This window comes from Squalius cephalus (assembly GCF_949319135.1).
Source record: "Squalius cephalus genome assembly, chromosome: 23".
In the NCBI taxonomy this organism is placed as follows: domain Eukaryota; kingdom Metazoa; phylum Chordata; class Actinopteri; order Cypriniformes; family Leuciscidae; genus Squalius; species Squalius cephalus.
The window spans coordinates 31,122,743-31,141,022 of NC_137144.1; the positions used below are offsets into that span (position 1 = coordinate 31,122,743).

At 38.4% G+C, this 18,280-nt stretch overlaps 1 protein-coding gene across 2 annotated transcripts; it reads right to left on the reverse strand.

Moving 5' to 3' along the window:
- Positions 1-3,213: 3,213 nt before the first annotated feature.
- Positions 3,214-14,258, reverse strand: LOC307151578 (uncharacterized protein). 2 transcript variants are annotated; one of them, XM_079859673.1, is made up of 4 exons: positions 14,006-14,258; positions 13,535-13,644; positions 7,016-7,137; positions 3,214-6,070 (listed from the first exon to the last, which is right to left on the reverse strand). In XM_079859673.1, the coding sequence occupies exons 3-4, from the start codon at positions 7,127-7,129 to the stop codon at positions 4,133-4,135; spliced, it is 2,052 nt and encodes a 683-aa protein (XP_079715799.1). In that variant the 5' UTR covers positions 7,130-7,137; positions 13,535-13,644; positions 14,006-14,258; the 3' UTR covers positions 3,214-4,132. The 2 variants fall into 2 exon arrangements, with proteins under 2 accessions (XP_079715799.1, XP_079715800.1); XM_079859674.1 differs by lacking the exon at positions 14,006-14,258 and having other exon boundaries at positions 3,227-6,070; positions 13,535-13,662.
- Positions 14,259-18,280: the final 4,022 nt, after the last annotated feature.

Here is an 18,280-nt window from a genome sequence, read left to right on the forward strand (position 1 = left end):
TGCGCCTGTTCAGACGAAAAGAACATTCTGATCTGCTTGACGTTGCTGTGTTTCTCCAGGATCAGTTAAACCGATATGGTATGCTTCACGGATATAAGATGATGCATCTGAAATGCATTCAGGCTGGCTACGTGGTAACACAAGAGACAATCAGGCAATTGTTGAAAATACTGGATCCCCATGGAGTGCAACTTAGGCGCCGGAATCGTCTTCGGCGACGTTTGTATCATAATCCAGGCCCGAACTTTTTATGGCATGTTGATTCATATGATAAACTTAAACCATATGGGATCTGCATCAATGGTGCAATCGACGGGTTTTCACGAATGATGATATGGCTACATGCATACTCTACAAGTAGTGATCCCAAGGTAATCGCTGGATACTTTATTGATGCGGTGTTATCAAGGAATGGGACAGCCACCCGAATTCGCTCAGACTTGGGGACAGAGAACTGTTACATGGAACAGATGCAGAAGTTCTTGAGACATGATCATACGGACGACTTTTCGAGAAATTGCTATTTGTATGGCTCAAGCAATCATAACCAACGGATAGAGCATTGGTGGGGATTTTTGAGGAAGCAGCATGCACAGTTCTGGATCAACCTATTTCAAGATCTAAAAGATTCTGACGACTTCTCCGGTGACTTCCTTGACAAAAGTCTAATACAGTTCACATGTCTTGAAATAATAGAGGTAAGAAATGTGCTTTAGACATGTAAATTGTGATATGTTATTCAGCTATAGATTTTGTCAATACACCAAAATGTTGTGACATGCAGCATAATTATCTAATTTCATAGGTCTAACAACTGTTCAATAACAGAAGCAAATGGGCGATAACCATTAGTTAGGCTATTTAATTAGATTATTACATTTATTTGTAGATCACAATTTTTCCTACATATTTTACTTTTTAAGAGATAAGTGGACCTCAGGATAAGTAGTTAGAATTAGCAGCAGCCTACATCTACAACAATAAAATGCAACACAAACATTAATGCAGCTGTAATATTAATCCTGTTATATGGACGTTGCACAAACTGCTATCTAATATTAACCCAAAAACATAATAATAGTAAAACACTGACAAGACAAAACTTACCGCACTATGAGTAGCCTACTTGTATTCATTTCATTCTGGTACTTTTATGTACATTTTGGTGAAAGAAAATTGTTTCTCTGCATTAGTGGGACACAGTATGTCAGAGAGGGATGACTTATCTGACTGACCCTGATCATATAACACAAATCTTAACATACAGAGATTTATTGTTTTCAAATATAGAATTTAACATGCATGAAACTGTTTGAGAAACGGCTCTACTGTATCATACTGGACCATAAGCATTTATTTTGCCTGCAAGTGGTATTGCAACGGTGTGGACTAATTTTCTTACTTTCCCACTCTTTTCTTTATATTTAGAAAGAACTGCAGGATGTTGTTCATCTCTGGAACACTCACAGAATTCGACCATCCAGAAATGCTGTGTCTCCAGGTGGACGTCCAGTGATGATGTACACCCTACCCCATCTTTTTGGTGCTAGAGAGTACCTTAAAGAGGCATCCCAACAGAAGATACAGGCTTGTAGGGAGGAATGTCGTGAGAGAGGACCATATCCCTGTGATAATACAGTGTTTGACATTTGTTGCCTTGCCATGGCAGAAAACAGTCTTCATCCGCCAACCTCTCCAGAGGAAGCCATTGATCTTTACATGTTCTTACGTGCTTACATACGTACCCAAATGTAATAGTCACAAGTTGTTCTACTGGATCAAATGACTGAATGTGAGCACCCACTCATAGCCAAAAAAAAAAAAAAGAGAATTGCTGTTTGGACAGAAACCATGACATTCATTGTAAATGTTTGACAGAAGTACTGTTTAAGCAAAGACAACTCTTTCATAATTGACATCTCCCAAGTCTGACTGAGCTCCATATCATCTCTTTTTATTTATCATTATGTAAAAAAGTCCATCTCAACCACAGAACTGGGAACAATCCTGTACCTGCAAATTAAAGTTATCACATGTTGCCATTGTCAAAAATGCCACATTTGTCCTTATGGTGGAACTATTTCATATCACCAGATGTGGTCTGACACACTTTGGGCTCATTGTAAACAGGGAAACCTACATGATGTTTGGATGGCCTTTAAATCAAACATATTATTGTATCTTGTTATCGTGTCTCTGGGCTGCACATAAAGCACTTTTTTTTACACAATTATTTGGCATCATATAAATAAATGCTAAGACAGTGCAGTGCAAATTTCTTTTCTCCCCAGTGTGATTTACTATGTAGAAAATAGGCCTATTTGGTAAATTTTGTAATGTAGAGATGACTGTTTAAAGGACAATTCCGGTGAAAAAATAACCTAGGGGTAATTAACACATGGTTACCGAGTCGATCGTTCTCTGGGATGCGTTTTCATGATAATCGAATGTAAAGAGTTTTATCTCTAAAAACAGATTAGCTTATAACGCTAGTATATGGGGCACAGAGTAAGTAAAAGTAAATCGCTAACGTTAGTTAATACCACTAACAAGGCTCAAAATAGCCTCACACTAACACGGTAACAAAATGAGGGTCCCTGCATGCAAACCGAAGCATGGAGAACTTTGTAAGTGTACAGACAGTTTAATAAGTAGTTACTTTATAAAGACAGTACATTACACATATACAGACAGACTGTTTTCCAAGATGGATCCTGTCTGTATATGTGTAATGTACTGTCTTTATAAAGTAACTACTTATTAAACTGTCTGTACACTTACAAAGTTCTCCATGCTTCGGTTTGCATGCAGGGACCCTCATTTTGTTACCGTGTTAGTGTGAGGCTATTTTGAGCCTTGTTAGTGGTATTAACTAACGTTAGCGATTTACTTTTACTTACTCTGTGCCCCATATACTAGCGTTATAAGCTAATCTGTTTTTAGAGATAAAACTCTTTACATTCGATTATCATGAAAACGCATCCCAGAGAACGATCGACTCGGTAACCATGTGTTAATTACCCCTAGGTTTATTTTTCACCGGAGTTGTCCTTTAAATATGTTGTCTAAAGAGTGCTGGTGAATGCAGGAACTGCAGTGCAGTTGTCAAAACTCTAATTCTAATTCTGATCTAATTCAAAAACTAATTCTACTGTGTGAGACAAGATCCATGTGTTATCTGCAGTAAAGACCCGATTTGTTTGAAAACATCTGTACAAAACAAGAGAGAAACCTGTGCTTTTTATTTGTAAAAAGCAGAACACCTTCTAATGTACAGTGCTGTATGTTAGAACAGTTTTCCAAACACTGCCAATATTAAGATTTAACATGAGCTCAGGGTCCAAGTTAATTATAATTTCTCAATGAAAATGCAACTTTACAAGAACATTTCTTTTAAATTGTCCCAAAAAGTATGACCCTAAACTGCTAACAGAAATTATGGCTTACATAAAAGTACATTTAAAATATTGGTATATGTATCTAATTCGCTTAAAAATGAAAATTGATCCACATGCATTTATAACATACATTCTGTAAAAGGCTTATAATTTGTTTTTGGTTAAGTGGACCTTAAAGTATATTAACAAAATGTTCAGCCACTCAATATGTTTCTACAGACAGTTTAAGTCTGGTAATAACAGCAACTGCAAATGAAACGTTGCAAAACATGTTGCCATTGTCAAAATGGCAAATTTGTCCTCATGGTGAACTATTCAGCATGAACAAATGTGATTTGACACACTTTGGGCCCACTGCAAACAGGGCAACCTAAATGGCATTTGAATGGTCCTGTATCATTATCAATAAATCAAACTGATTATTGTATCTTGTGATCATGTGTAAATGTTTCTATGGGCTGGATATATTCGGAGTCCATCAACAAAATGTTTAACAGCCAGTAAACATGTTTCCACAGTAAGTTTGGTAATGACATTCTAGATAAAACTGAAACTGAAAAACATAAAATATAAAATAAATCACCCTGCGCTCATAATGCACCACCTGAGTTAATTACTTCCCCTATGTGCTCTGTCTCACATTCACACACTATCTAAAGGTAAACAGAAGGCACTGATAAGGCTATATCTGGTCAAGAGGGAAGAGTGTGTACATGTGAGTGAGTGAGACACCTCTATGCAATGTCCATTGCATAGAAGTTGCTGGACAGTATAGCCTCCATTTCAGCTCGGAGGTCAGGATAGCTGTTGTATGTAGATGGCAGCTCTAAAGTTGGGCCACAAGTATGTGCAATAGGCCGCCTTGATAACCCTTCCAAAGGGGTGAATATGACTTGAATGTCTTTAACGCAGATGACATCAGATCCTGTCACGAATCTCAACATCTTTCGGAGGCCTATCTCATCCAATCCCCTGATGTACTGGTGTAAAAATCGCAAACTTTGGTTCTCTGCTGGAGTAGCTGGAGAGGCTGTGATCAACTTTAATACCTTTCGGGTTGATGGTTTAAGATCCTCATACATCTTCTGCATATCCAGCACACTGGGGAAGAACTCCCTGAGAGTTGGTCCTGCGACTGCTGCAATGTTATCCAGTGCATATTTTGGTTGCTGGATTATTTGCTTGTGGGCCACTTGGAGAAGCACAGCTTTCAAGTTCTCTTGTGTTGGTACTGTTCTTACTCCCATGCGATCCATAAGATCAAGAAGCTCATCTTCATCATCACCATCAAGGGCATCTTGCAAAGCAGTGGACAAGAGATCACGCTCAGACTGACTAAGATACAACATTAGTGAGTCAAACAATAAATCAGGTGAGACAGTGTGTTCACCAAATGTGATTGCTGCTGTAAAGGCTTGAGCCAGCCGAGAAGGAAAATATCCATGGTCCTTTAATCCCTTGACCATTATCCTACCAACAGATTTCCATTTTTCCTCTTGCCATTTTGGGGATAGTGATGGCACCCTCACATCTGCACCCTCTGCTGCACAGTCTAAAAACTCTGTCCAGAAGGCAGCATATACATCCCTGGACACGCCATCAGCATCTGCCCCCATTTCATGAATGAAGCTGTATTTCACAGGGTAGGACATCATCGCTTCATCCTTGAATTGGGAAATCAGTTCCTCCAAGAGATTGACTCTGTGGAGTTTCACTGTCACATGCAAAAGTTCATAAGTAGGACTTAATGGGCCAGCAGGCACTGTGTCAGAATGGACAGGAGTTGAGCTGTAGGCGTTGATGTTTATCTGTGCCTCTTCTATAGGCTCATGTAAGATTGTGTCATCAAGATCTTCTAAAAATGGTCCACCTTGCAAAGGGCCAAAAATGACCTCCGATGTATCACACAAAGATCTAAGATCAACAATCTCTACAGCAGTAGAGACAAAAGCTTCCTCAGTGTGTGTCTGCTGTTCACTGTCATGTGTTTTTTGTGTCAGCTGCTCATTATCTTCTGTTGTGTTTTTCTGTCGCTCATTTAGCCTCGCTGCATCTGTCTGTTCATCAGTTCCTTCTGTCATCTCTGTGAACACTTCATCTCCATTTGTCAGGTGCTCTGTGAACAAGTAAAATCTTAAAATCCCCAATTTATGTGTCTCATAGAGCTCTCCCACACTAACCCCCTCATCAAGGTATGCTTCCTGAAAGTCAACAATGTTGTGACTGAACTCTTCCCACTTTCCCTTTCTCGATTTCTCATTGGGGAAAAATAGCTTTTTAGCTTGTGATAGAATCTCTGTTTTTGTGGCTTTCTTGGAAATATCAAGAACTCTGGTTCCTCCACCATTGCGTTTTCTCACTTGTTTCTTGTCGTGTATCCATCCTAGTTCTATTTTCCTTGTCATCTTCATGGCCCTTTTGTTATTTCTCAGATGTATCTTTGTTGGCTGCACAGAATGCTCCTCCTCAGAATCTTGATCTGTGTCTTTATTGCTTGTCAATGTGCCCATCTTTCTTCTAAGTTTTTCAAATAAGGACAGTCTTTTTAGATCATCACCACCTTTTCTCTGTTTTTCCATACAGAAACGCCTTGTAGCAATCCTATCACCATATGCTGGAATGTAAGCAGTCAAAGTGGCATCATCTATTTCTCCAACTACCGAGCTGTCAATCTGTAATGAAAACAAAACAATACAGTAAGACATATTGGTTATCCTAAATCTAAGAGATGGCTATATTTCCATATGAGTGAAAATTAATTTCTTAGCAGTAGCTACAAATCAGCAATTTATTTCTATTTTTCTTCACTTGCTTGTTTCTTTTTTCGCATGGGAATAAAAAGGTTTTCCTTTATTTTATTCCCTAAAATATTAAGTAATTTAAAACAAAAACTGCTGTCTAAAAAAATGGTTGTAACCATAACAATGAAGTTTGAGTGACATAATGATGCTGAAAATACAGTGTATTAACAGTGAAAATCCTTGACATCAAAGTTAGGCAGGGTCTGATTACTTTCATGTATTCCTCTTTAATTATATAACCATTTACCTCAATTACAAGAAAAGCACTTCTCCCATATATTACTGCTATTATGTATGTACTCCATAATATTGCTATTCCATATTGATTCCATATTTCAGCTCCCAACCAAGGCCTGTGCTGGCATCTAAACATTACTCCATCCTTTTAAAACAATATCAAAATCACATGGAAAGCAGTAATTGTAAGGGCACAATATTTTATTTTGTGTATTTATTTATTATTTCAAACATACAAGTCAGCACGTTGCCTGAATGTATAATGGTGATGCTACTGCACTGTTACTGTTACAGTCTGACTACTGTTACTTGTTTATGTAGGGTAGAGACCAAAATATAGAGTGAATTGACTCCTAAAGATACCTTTAAACCTTATTTTACAGGGCTAGAATAGGGAAGACATGAATGCATTGTTGGGAGAGGCAGGTGTGCTTGGCATAAAAAAGAAATCGGAAGCACTGGCACTAAATATGATAGGGTTACAATTTATGATGATTACTTGTATAATCTGCTGAGATTCAGTAAAATGTAAAACAATTAAAATTAATATATTGCAGGAATGAATGCGCTGTCACCTACATGATCTTGCTGCATTTTCTGAATATTTTCCTCAGGAATCCCTCTGCTCTGAAGAAACATCCACAGACCATCATCTTGTGGGAGGGGGGTATTTGAAGACGAAGACGTAGCCATAGCTGGCCCTGAACAAATGTCGGAAAAAGGCAGCATTTATGTAAATATGTGTTGCACCACAAATATAAACAGATTTCAGGACTGTACCCTCAAAAGTGTAATTTCTTTAAATATCTCAAAAAAGTATTTAAGCATTTTTTTTACGAGAACATTAATAAAGGCCAAGAGTGTGATAACGTTGCTAAAAATGGATGTTTCATGCATCAACTGTATAGGTAGAAAACTATAGGCCTTTCTTATCACTTGGAAGTCAAACTGTCTCAAGCATTTGAATGTGCTCACTGTAAGTGCAGAAAACGTGTGTCTTTTATTTTGTATTTTGCGCGTACATTTCCAGGTGTTTGGTCACATGGGTATTAACCTGGTAGCGCTCCCTGTCTTGTGGAACACTGTGTAGAGAGGGGGTGAGTGGCAAGGAGTGCTCACTTTCAGTTGACCGTTTGCACGTCTGTATGGTTATTTGTTTACATGGATTTGTGTCAGTACGTACGTTAATGGTTCGAGCGTGGACAATCTGTTACCTGTAAGAATAAACCATTGGATGTTACGGATGGAAACGCGTCACGAATCTTTCCTGCTGCTTAGCCTCTCAGCGGTTATAGGTTGCCGCTTCATTATAGTCAACTGAAAACTACACAACTTTTGGATTATGGACGCAATTTGGAAGCGGCTGTTTCTGCACACAGCATGTTGTGGCGGACGTGCACCGTGAAGTGGATTGACGGACACGACGCACATACAACAAAGGAGGTATGTCAGCGTTTTAACTGGAGTGTGGCTGTATTGCTGTTGTGGAAGACGCTGTTATAGTGTCACGTTGGATTGGCGCTGGGTTGAACGCGCTTTGTGTTGCTGTTGCATATTTATGGGCTCTCGTGTGCTGCCTCGCTACGTTCATTCATTGTTTGGCTCTGTGAGCGCGCTGTTTGAAACGGAGCTCACATTGTCCGTTGCGTTGGAGAATGAACTCTGAGGATATGGAGCACGCTGCTGATAGCAGCAAACGAGAGTATAAACCCACGGCAAAAGCCCTGATGGCTAAACTTGAAGCCTTGCAAAGGGATCGCAAGAGTAAAGTGAATAAAGTAAAGAGTACAATTGGGTCAATGAAAGAGTTGATGAAATGTGATGACAATGCGTCTGAAGTGTGTTCAATGCTGAAAACGATACAACTGCTTATGGATGATGCATCTGTGTTACATAAAAAAGTATTGCCTCTACTACCTTCTGAGGAACAAATTATACAAAACGAATGGTTTGAATCAATTTTGAAATCTCATAATGGATTTGTGGATGATGTTCAACAATGGATGAATGATACTGGGAAATCTAATTCCTGCACTGCTCTATCTGATACCCATGAGCTCAGGGTTGAGGAAGTAGCTGTAACATCTCAAGGGGTTTGTTCATCTGGTATTTCACACTCTGTTGACGTGGTGTCCACAACACATAATATTCAGCTTTCTGATGCACATCAACAAGCCACAATGGAATCTGAGAGCTTTGAAAATGAAGTTGAACCTATGGACAGCGTTTCAAATATAAGCAGTAAAAGATCTGGAGTGACAGCCAATGGATCTCGTTCAAGCCGATCTTCCATTTCTTCTACTCGTCTTAAGGCTGAAGCAGAACTGGCTGCTTTATTGGCCTCTCAACAAATGCTGCAAAGGAAACATGATTTAGAGGAACAAGAGGAGCTATTGAAGAGACGGAAGGAAAAATTGGAGTTGGAAACTAAATTAGCAGAGTCAATGGCACGAGTAAAGGTGTATCAAGATGTGCATTCTGAATCTCATTCATCTGTTGGCAGAACTGTGTCTAAATCTCTTCATCCTGGGGCGGAGTCATTTGTTCCTTCAGCCAGTGGGCCGGCAGCATCTGTGTCTATGTCTGTACCGTGTACATCGCATGTGGATCACATGCAAAGAATGTCAAAGTATTCCCTATCTCAGCCAGTACAACAACAATCAACAAGATCTAAAATTAAACCATCACAATCTGCATTGCCTAACACAACATCATTGGATAATCAGAATATTGGACATGCTTATGGGTCAAGACCAAGTTTTCAAAATGATGTGAGCCACGCAAGCATGCTTCAGCTTATGGGTAGGCAAAATGAAATTGCTAATTTATTGGTTAAACAGCATAACTTGTCTTCGCTTCCACCCAGGGAAATACAGTATTTTGATGGAGACCCATTGCGCTTTTATGAGTTTATGCGCACATTTGAGGAAGTGGTGGAAAAGAAGGCAGACAATCTGGGAGATTGCCTGCACTACCTGGAGCAATATACACGAGGACAGCCGAAAGAACTTGTTAGAAGTTGCCAGCTCATGACCATTTCGCATTGAGGAAATGTGCAATGGATCATAAGGATCTATTTGACCCCAAGACAATGGATGTTGTTCTCAATAATTTTTATGTGGATGACTGCCTCGTTTCAGTACCTTCCGAATCAGATGCTGTGCAGCTGTACAAGGATCTTACTAGTATGTGTGCTAAAGGTGGTTTTCGTTTAACGAAATGGACGAGCAACAGCCGTGCTGTATTGGGTGCCATACCTGAGGATGACAGAGAGAAAAAGGTAAAGGATCTGGATTTGGATCATGACACTTTGCCACTGGAAAGAGCCTTGGGAGTGCAATGGTGTGCTGAATCAGATGCCTTTCAATTCAAAGTGGTAGTCAAGGATAGACCTCTTACCAGGAGAGGAATTCTCTCAGTGGTCAGTTCCATCTACGATCCTCTGGGGTTCTTGTCACCTGTGATTCTGTCTGCCAAGAGGATACTGCAAGATCTGTGTAAAGAGGGAATTGGATGGGACAATGATATTCCTTTAGTGTATGCTCAACGCTGGATGAACTGGCTGGATGATCTGCATCACTTGAAGAGTTTTGAGGTCAGAAGATGTTTGAAGCCTGATGGGTTTGGTGAAGTAACTTCTGCTCAAATGCACCATTTCTCGGATGCAAGCGAGCAAGGATATGGGGTGGTTACCTACCTGTTGCTTCATAATGACCAACAACAGGCATATTCCACTCTTCTGGTAAGCAAGGCAAGAGTTACACCAGTGAGATCCATTACAATCCCTCGCCTGGAACTTGCAGCTGCCACTCTTGCAAGCCGTATTGACAAGATCTGGATGAAAGAACTCAAGATGCCCTTCCAGAACTCTGTTTTTTGGACTGACAGCACGTCAGTACTCAAGTACCTTCGAAATAGGACCTCAAGGTTTAAGTGCTTCGTGGCTAACAGGGTATCTGAGATCTTGAATGTTTCTGATGTTGCACAATGGAGGTACGTGAATTCGTCAAGCAATCCAGCAGATCTGGCGTCTAGAGGAGCAAAGGTGGATTCATTTTTGAAGAATGAGATGTGGATTTCTGGTCCCACATTCCTTGTTCAGCCACAAGAAGACTGGCCAATGGACCCCACCGATAGGGACGCAATACTCTCTCATGATCCTGAGATTAAAAGGAGTGCTTTGGTAAACACGATAGAAGTCAATGAAAATTCTGACTCCATATCATGTTTCTTTGATTACTTTTCCTCTTGGATCCAAGTAAAGAAAGCCGTAGCATGGATCCTTCGTGTGAAACAAATCTTGATGGACCGTAGCAAGGAAAGGAAACGACTGCAGGCTTCTCTTATTTGCTCTGATAAAGACCTAGATCAACAAGAGATGATTATTAATCAAGAAATGCAGAAGTTTAAACCTACTGTTCGTAAGGACTTACTTTCGCTGGAAGAGTTGGAAAAGGCCGAAATGGAAATCATCCAACTTTCTCAAAGTAAGAGATTTCCGGAGGAACTAAAGAGTCTACGGAAGTGTGGAGTAGTCAAGCGAAATAGTCCTCTTTACAGTCTTAATCCAATACTTCAGTCTGATATCATCAAGGTTGGTGGACGCCTTGATAACGCATTGATCCCTGAACACTCTAAACACCAAATCATATTGGCAAAGGACTTACACATTTCCAACCTGATCCTGCGTCAAATTCATGAGGAAGTGGGACATAGTGGACGTAACTTCATGTTGGCGACTCTTAGACAACAATATTGGATCCCTGGAGCTAGCGTAGCCATCAGAACGTTTCTATCAAAATGTGTCGTGTGTCGAAGGTTCAACGCAATTGCAGGTCATCAACAAATGGCTGATTTGCCTCACGATCGAGTCTCCGCAGACAAACCACCCTTTACTCATGTTGGACTGGATTGTTTCGGCCCTTTTGAGGTAAAGAGAGGAAGAACCACTCTAAAGCGCTACGGAGTCATTTTCACCTGCTTGACCATTAGAGCTGTTCACATTGAAATGATTGCATCACTGGACACCGACTCATTCATTCATGCACTCAGACGTTTTATCGCTCGACGAGGACAAGTGGCCGAAATACGTTCAGATAATGGAACGAACTTCGTCGGGGCTGATCGTGAATTAAAGGAGGCGATACAAAATTGGAACCACAGTCAGATAAACGATTTTCTTCTACAAAAGAAGATAAAATGGACTTTCAATCCTCCTACCGGTTCACACCACGGAGGGATCTGGGAAAGACTCATCAGATCGATAAAGAAAATACTCAACTCCATCCTTCGAGGGCAAAGTTTGAATGAAGAAGATCTTCATACTCTCTTGTGTGAAGTAGAGTCCATACTTAACAACCGACCCATAACTAGATCATCTTTGGATCCTGACGACATGGAAACTTTAACACCTAATCATCTTCTCCTTCTAAAAACAAAGTTTACATTACCACCCGGATTGTTTGAGAAAGAAGATTTGTATGCTCGTCGGCGATGGCGTCAAGTTCAGTATTTGGCCAACCAGTTTTGGAAAAGATGGATTGGCGAATATCTACCTCTATTACAGGAACGCCAAAAGTGGGTGGCAAAGACACGGAACTATCAGTTGGGAGATGTTGTTCTGATAATGGATGAAAACGCACCTAGAAGTTCCTGGATCATGGGCAAAATTATCCACACGATACAGGACAAAAAAGGATTCACACGGCAAGTTAAGATCAAGACTATGAGTACCTGCTTGACCAGGCCAATTACCAAGATTTGTCGTCTTCTTGAAGCCGAGGAATTTAAAGATTAACTATGACTGACATTTGAGAGCCCTCAACTGACCCTTTTGACTTGACTTGTTGACTTTGACTTGATTGAATTACTGACTCTACTGACTTGGACTAGACCTTTACATTAACTTTACTCGGCTACGAGGATGAACTAAATGAACACTTGTGTGATTGGACATTTTCACATGCATACATTTTTCACATTTAAGCACTTTGTAAAAAAAGCGAAAATCATGTATGACAATTATGTAATGTATTCTTCATATCTTTATTATGTCTTTGATTATTACAGGTGTATTGTGTAATAATCAGGGGCTGGAATGTAAGTGCAGAAAACGTGTGTCTTTTATTTTGTATTTTGCGCATACATTTCCAGGTGTTTGGTCACATGGGTATTAGTGGGTATTTACCTGGTAGCGCTCCCTGTCTTGTGGAACACTGTGTAGAGAGGGGGTGAGTGGCAAGGAGTGCTCACTTTCAGTTGACCGTTTGCACGTCTGTATGGTTATTTGTTTACATGGATTTGTGTCAGTACGTACGTTAATGGTTCGAGCGTGGACAATCTGTTACCTGTAAGAATAAACCATTGGATGTTACGGATGGAAACGCGTCACGAATCTTTCCTGCTGCTTAGCCTCTCAGCGGTTATAGGTTGCCGCTTCACTCACCTTTAACAGTAACATTACTCAAATTGTAGAGAAGGCTAGACTCAAGAACAAGGTCAAAAGTGTTGAGACATAGGCTATATGTAGGCCTACTCATTTATCTGTGAATCACTGCACAACCGGAATCTAGTTTTTGAAAAATATATAACTTGCTCTGGAAAGCTTCAAAAAGCTAGCTTTGTTTCCAAATTATTAAATGCATCAAGTACAGAGTTTATAAAATATCAACAAATAAAGCAATTACAGGACACATATGCATAGTGACAAACCAAAAGAGAGGGTAAACTGGCGAAGTTCTGAATGTTTGTTTACTGTTATGTAATGTCGCGACGAACTGAAAGGAAGGTGGTTAACGTAATATTCCTCCTAAAAATCACACGTAATTATCCCCTCGACCTTAAAAGTTAAGTTTCCTTTTTGCTGACTAACGGTAACTTACAAATATTAGCTTAACATTACATAAGTTATAGCCTACCAACTGCAGTTGATGGTGTAACTTATTAAGTTAACGTAGTTAGTAAAAAATATGGCCGTAACATTAACGTTACATGTTTATAAACAGCTAACTTATTCTAACCTCGTTTTACATGTCGTCAAGCGAACAGTTAGCGGACATAATTTGGCATTGACATGTAATAATAACTTAGCTATCTTACCTGCACTGAACCCATGTAAGCCTGGCACTGTTGTTGTTGTTGGAGCATCAGCAACTGTTGCCTGACGTTACTTCGTGCAGGTGAGAGCTTCTCGCAGGATTTTGAGGGATCTCGTTAATTCAGAAAAACAGAGCAAAATATTTTTTTTTCATGGAGATAATTAACTCATTAATTCATAAAAACAGAGTGAAAAAAATTTTTTCAAGAAAAACGTATCTCATAATTCTGAGATAATTAACTCGTTAATTCAGAAAAACAGAGCAAAAAAAATTTTTTCATGAAAAATTATCTCGTAATTCTGAGATAATTAAGTCGTTAATTCAGAAAAACAGAGTCATTTTTTTTTTCTCTAGTGAATGCAATACGCTTCCGTAGAACTGCCACTTGAACTGTCACACTCTTTTTTGAGAGCTCAGCTGCCGTCATGTACAACACAAACCTCTGCTCCCATTTGCGCCAGTTTTCACTCACGTTGCCAGTCAATGTCATCGCTGAGGGTGGCTTGAAGTGCTCCATTTTTGTCTAATGTGCACGTCACTTTTGCCCGAAGTAGTCGTGTCTCAACTTTATATATTCTCGCCCTTCTTGCCGATGTCTTGACTATAACGTTGACGACAGCCCGCACTTCTGACACCATATCATGTTCTTGTTATGTGGGTTTTTCATATAAACATCAGAGGAGAGCACTGTGACTGTCGATCGTCTTTAATACTGCCACTAGAACAACTACACCAGACGAATGCCACAACTTATATACACATCCACAACATAACACTGCCCTCTAGCGGGACCTTGATGTAACTAGCATCAATACTCACAGACTTGAGTTACTTTAATTACCTATATGCAGCCGCATATACTACAATTTCAAATATTGAAATTGTTTTTGAGTGAAGGGAAACTTCTGTTACCTAATGTTTAATGTTCAGGTATGTTTGACATTTGAAAGAGTTTCTGTTATGTTGAAGTTTTGATCATTACCATTGCGCAGAAGAATAGAGCTTGTATTAAAACTCATAGCATGTTGCGCAATAACTTTACTAATGCCAGTGCAGTAACACGTTTGTTCCTGCGCTGAGATAGCACTTTACTTATATAACATAACATAATGATCTCATTATTTCCCTATATGCGCTGATCTCTCCCGTACTGACGTAAGGCGGTTCCTTAATCCTTCTACCAAAGATTTTCTTCTAATTTCATCCTCTATCCTAAACTTTGTAAAAGAGACATCGCTGCACCTTTAATCAGATCATATATTAGATGCAATAAAATTTATCAACATTAATGATATAACCTAAGACTGAGGGGCTATTGGAAGCTTAATAATGCCTGTGTTAAAAAAGACAAAATAATAATGAAAGCATCAGCAACTTTACCAAAGAAGTATTTAAGCAGAGATTATAAAAAAAAGTATTGGGAGTTCTTTAAATATAAAGGTATATATTCATATGTAAATATTAATATTACTTAGAGTTGGCTAAAGGTGCATATATAAGGTCTCGGGCAAAACATCTAGTGGAGGGGGAGAAGAATTCTAGCTATTTCGAAGGAAAGTATCAGAATTTGTTACCAAATTTTATAGCCGTCTTTATACGTCTAGATTCAACTATGACATTTGTGGAAAAAAATATTGATAGAATTAAACACTGTATAGAATGTATTGATTGTGATTATAGTCAAATTAGTGACGTTGATTTGTCAATAGATGATATTAAGCTAGCTCTACAGTCAATGTAAAAGTGTAAATCCCCGAATGTATTGATGTGCTTTCAGTAATTTTAGCTCCACTTTTAGGGGAGATTATTAAATTTCCTTTATTTCACATGTATAAGGAATGCATTAGTCAGGATATGACCGCTACTATGAAACGGGGAGTTATCTCTCTTAGCCTATATCTAAAGAACCCCTTAATGGACAATTGCTGACCTATTACTCTATTAACTTTAGATTATAAAATATTAGCCTCTGTCTATGCTAAAAGACTAAGTACTGATCTAGATCACATTCAGAATCTCAATCTGGATTCATGAAAAGCCGCCATATATAACAACATAAGATTAGTATTAGACTTGCTGGATTATTCTTATTATATGCTTTTTCAGATGGCCTCATAGTTTTTCTTGACTTTCATAAAGCTTTGACTTCATAGAACACAACTTTCAAATTTAATTTCTAGATGCTGTAACCCTGTTGTATAGGGCTGACAGCTCAGTGATCGTTAACTTTGACATCTATAGTGGAGTCAGACAGGGCTACCCGATCTCCCCTTTTCATTTCTATTAGCCACAGAATTACTTTGCTTGAGGATCATCCAAAGTGAAAGTTTGATAGGCATTTCTTTAATTGACAGGAGATTAAAATTATAAATAAATAGGATAAAAAACAGTTACCCAATGCTCTGGAATTGGTGGAGCAATTTTCTAAGACTTGGGTCTAATACTCAATATTTCTAGAATGTATCCCGCTTAAAACAGCGTAAAGTATCTAAGTGTTCATATCACTAAAAACTCAGTGACCAGACATCATTTAAACTTTTCCAATAAAATTATGAAAAATAAAAACGTCTTTAACATCTGGCTTGAGAGGATCTCATCTTGTATGCAAAATTCTTCATTCACAAGCAAAAATGGCTGAAGTCTCCTTTACGCTTTACTATTTTTCTTGCTGAAATTAACTCTTTTATTTCGTCCATTAGACTTATGAATAACAAAAAAGGTTTTTTTATGCATTATGACGACTTATTTAAAGTTATGATTTAATATAATTGTGCTTTTCTTTTTTTTTTTCTGTGTAATTACATATTTTGATGAATGCAAATCCAGGATATTTAGCCTATATTTTTTGTTTTTCGCAGAGACGCGAGGATGCACAAATAAGAAAAGAGAAGATGTGAATATATATATATATATATATATATATATATATATATATATATATATATATATATAGGCTATATAGCATGTATTGCCTTTTTTTAATGACTTATCACTGGAAAAATCGGAGGTTTTTGGAAATGGTTACAGCGTTTTCCTTTTAAGTGTTATTTTATGAGATCCCAGGTTACAACACAATCGCAAGTGTATAGAGGCAGATTAATCTCAAATATAAATCACGCAAAAACATGATTCACAAATGTGTAGACAATTTCACATGCATGAAACCTAATTCACGTCCACAAAAAAAAAAATCCACGTGCGTACAATTCGTACAAAACACAATTCGTAGGTATACAACTGTGCACAAAAACCTTTGAATGTTTAAAATGTACGAGTGTATCCTTGCATTTGAATGTGCAAATCGTCATTCACGTACGAATCGCCTTAGACAGGCACGTGCACAGGTAGGGCTCAACCTGTGCAGAGCACATGCCCTTTTTGCCCTTACACTCCGAAGTGCCCTTTTTTGGGTGGTGTTTTTTTTTTTTTTTAAATCAATGCTATTGGTCACCATTTACGTCTGTCTGTCTGTTTTACAAATATTTAGCCAATGAAAGTTCTTAAAATGAACTTGTGTAAGTCGTATTCGATCCTCAAGCTGTCAGTAAGCTGATAACTCCGCCCCCTCTATATTCACTGAATCCTGAAGTTCCACAGCAGCCGCACAGTAGATATAGCTGAACGAAGTTTTGAGAAGGGTAAATAAATATCTTGTTGTTTGAATAAGTAGGCTACTACTAAACACTATGTCTATAAAAGCTAGTATTTTATTCATTTGATGTCTGACTCACTGAGACATGTGGGACGTCGCCTGAGACTGAGAGGTATGGCTAGCATTTGCCATCTAGTCATAGCCAATACATAGACACTTAAATAGCCTGTGCATACAGTAGCATTTCATCTTTTATAAAATGCGATTTTGGACAAATATATTTTACAGCAGGAGAAACTGAGCGCCCATATAGGTACAACTGACTAGTTTGTAACCTGTTGATGAAAATGTAATGTGATGCCGCCGGCGCCGTTTTAATGACGGACAAAAAAATGCACATTTGCACACATTCGCTGGTCAAAAACTATATACTGATAAGTAGCCTAATACAACATCATATAATTTGTTTTTACCATTGGAAAAATAACAGGTGCGCCCCCGTGCTGTTTCATACTGGAACTTACACAAAGCGATGAGTGATCCTCGTCACCTAGGTAACATATTTCTAAGAAGTACAAGACATTTCTTCTTTGATTTATGATTGCTGATACACTTAATTTATTAACATTTAGACTAATCATGTTATGGTTAATTCAAGGCTGTTAATATGCACATATTATCTAGCTAATTTTTTAATCTATAGTATTCTATACTCTCCGCTCGTCCTCACATGGTTTTACTACAGTAATATTGTAGTAGTGACTTAAAAAAACATTACAGAAGATCACTGTGAAATCTTTATATTTTATCATGCAAAATGGAATTCATGATTTAATTCATTTCAAGGCTTCATTTATTTGATCCAAAATACAGCAAAAACAGTAATATTGTGAAATATTTTTACAATTTAAAATAACTGTTTTCTATTTGAATATATTTTAAAATGTAATTTATTTCTGTGATCAAAGCTGCATTTTCAGCATCATTACTCCAGTTCAGTACTCTTCAGTGTCACGTGATCCTTCAGAAATGCTTTTCACTGCAACTGTACTTTTCACACTATTTTTTTTATTTTTTTATTGCTGGCTTCAAGAGACCAACATCCCTGGCTCACAGAAGGTTGCTGTTAGGTTAAAAGAAGCCCTTAAAACCATG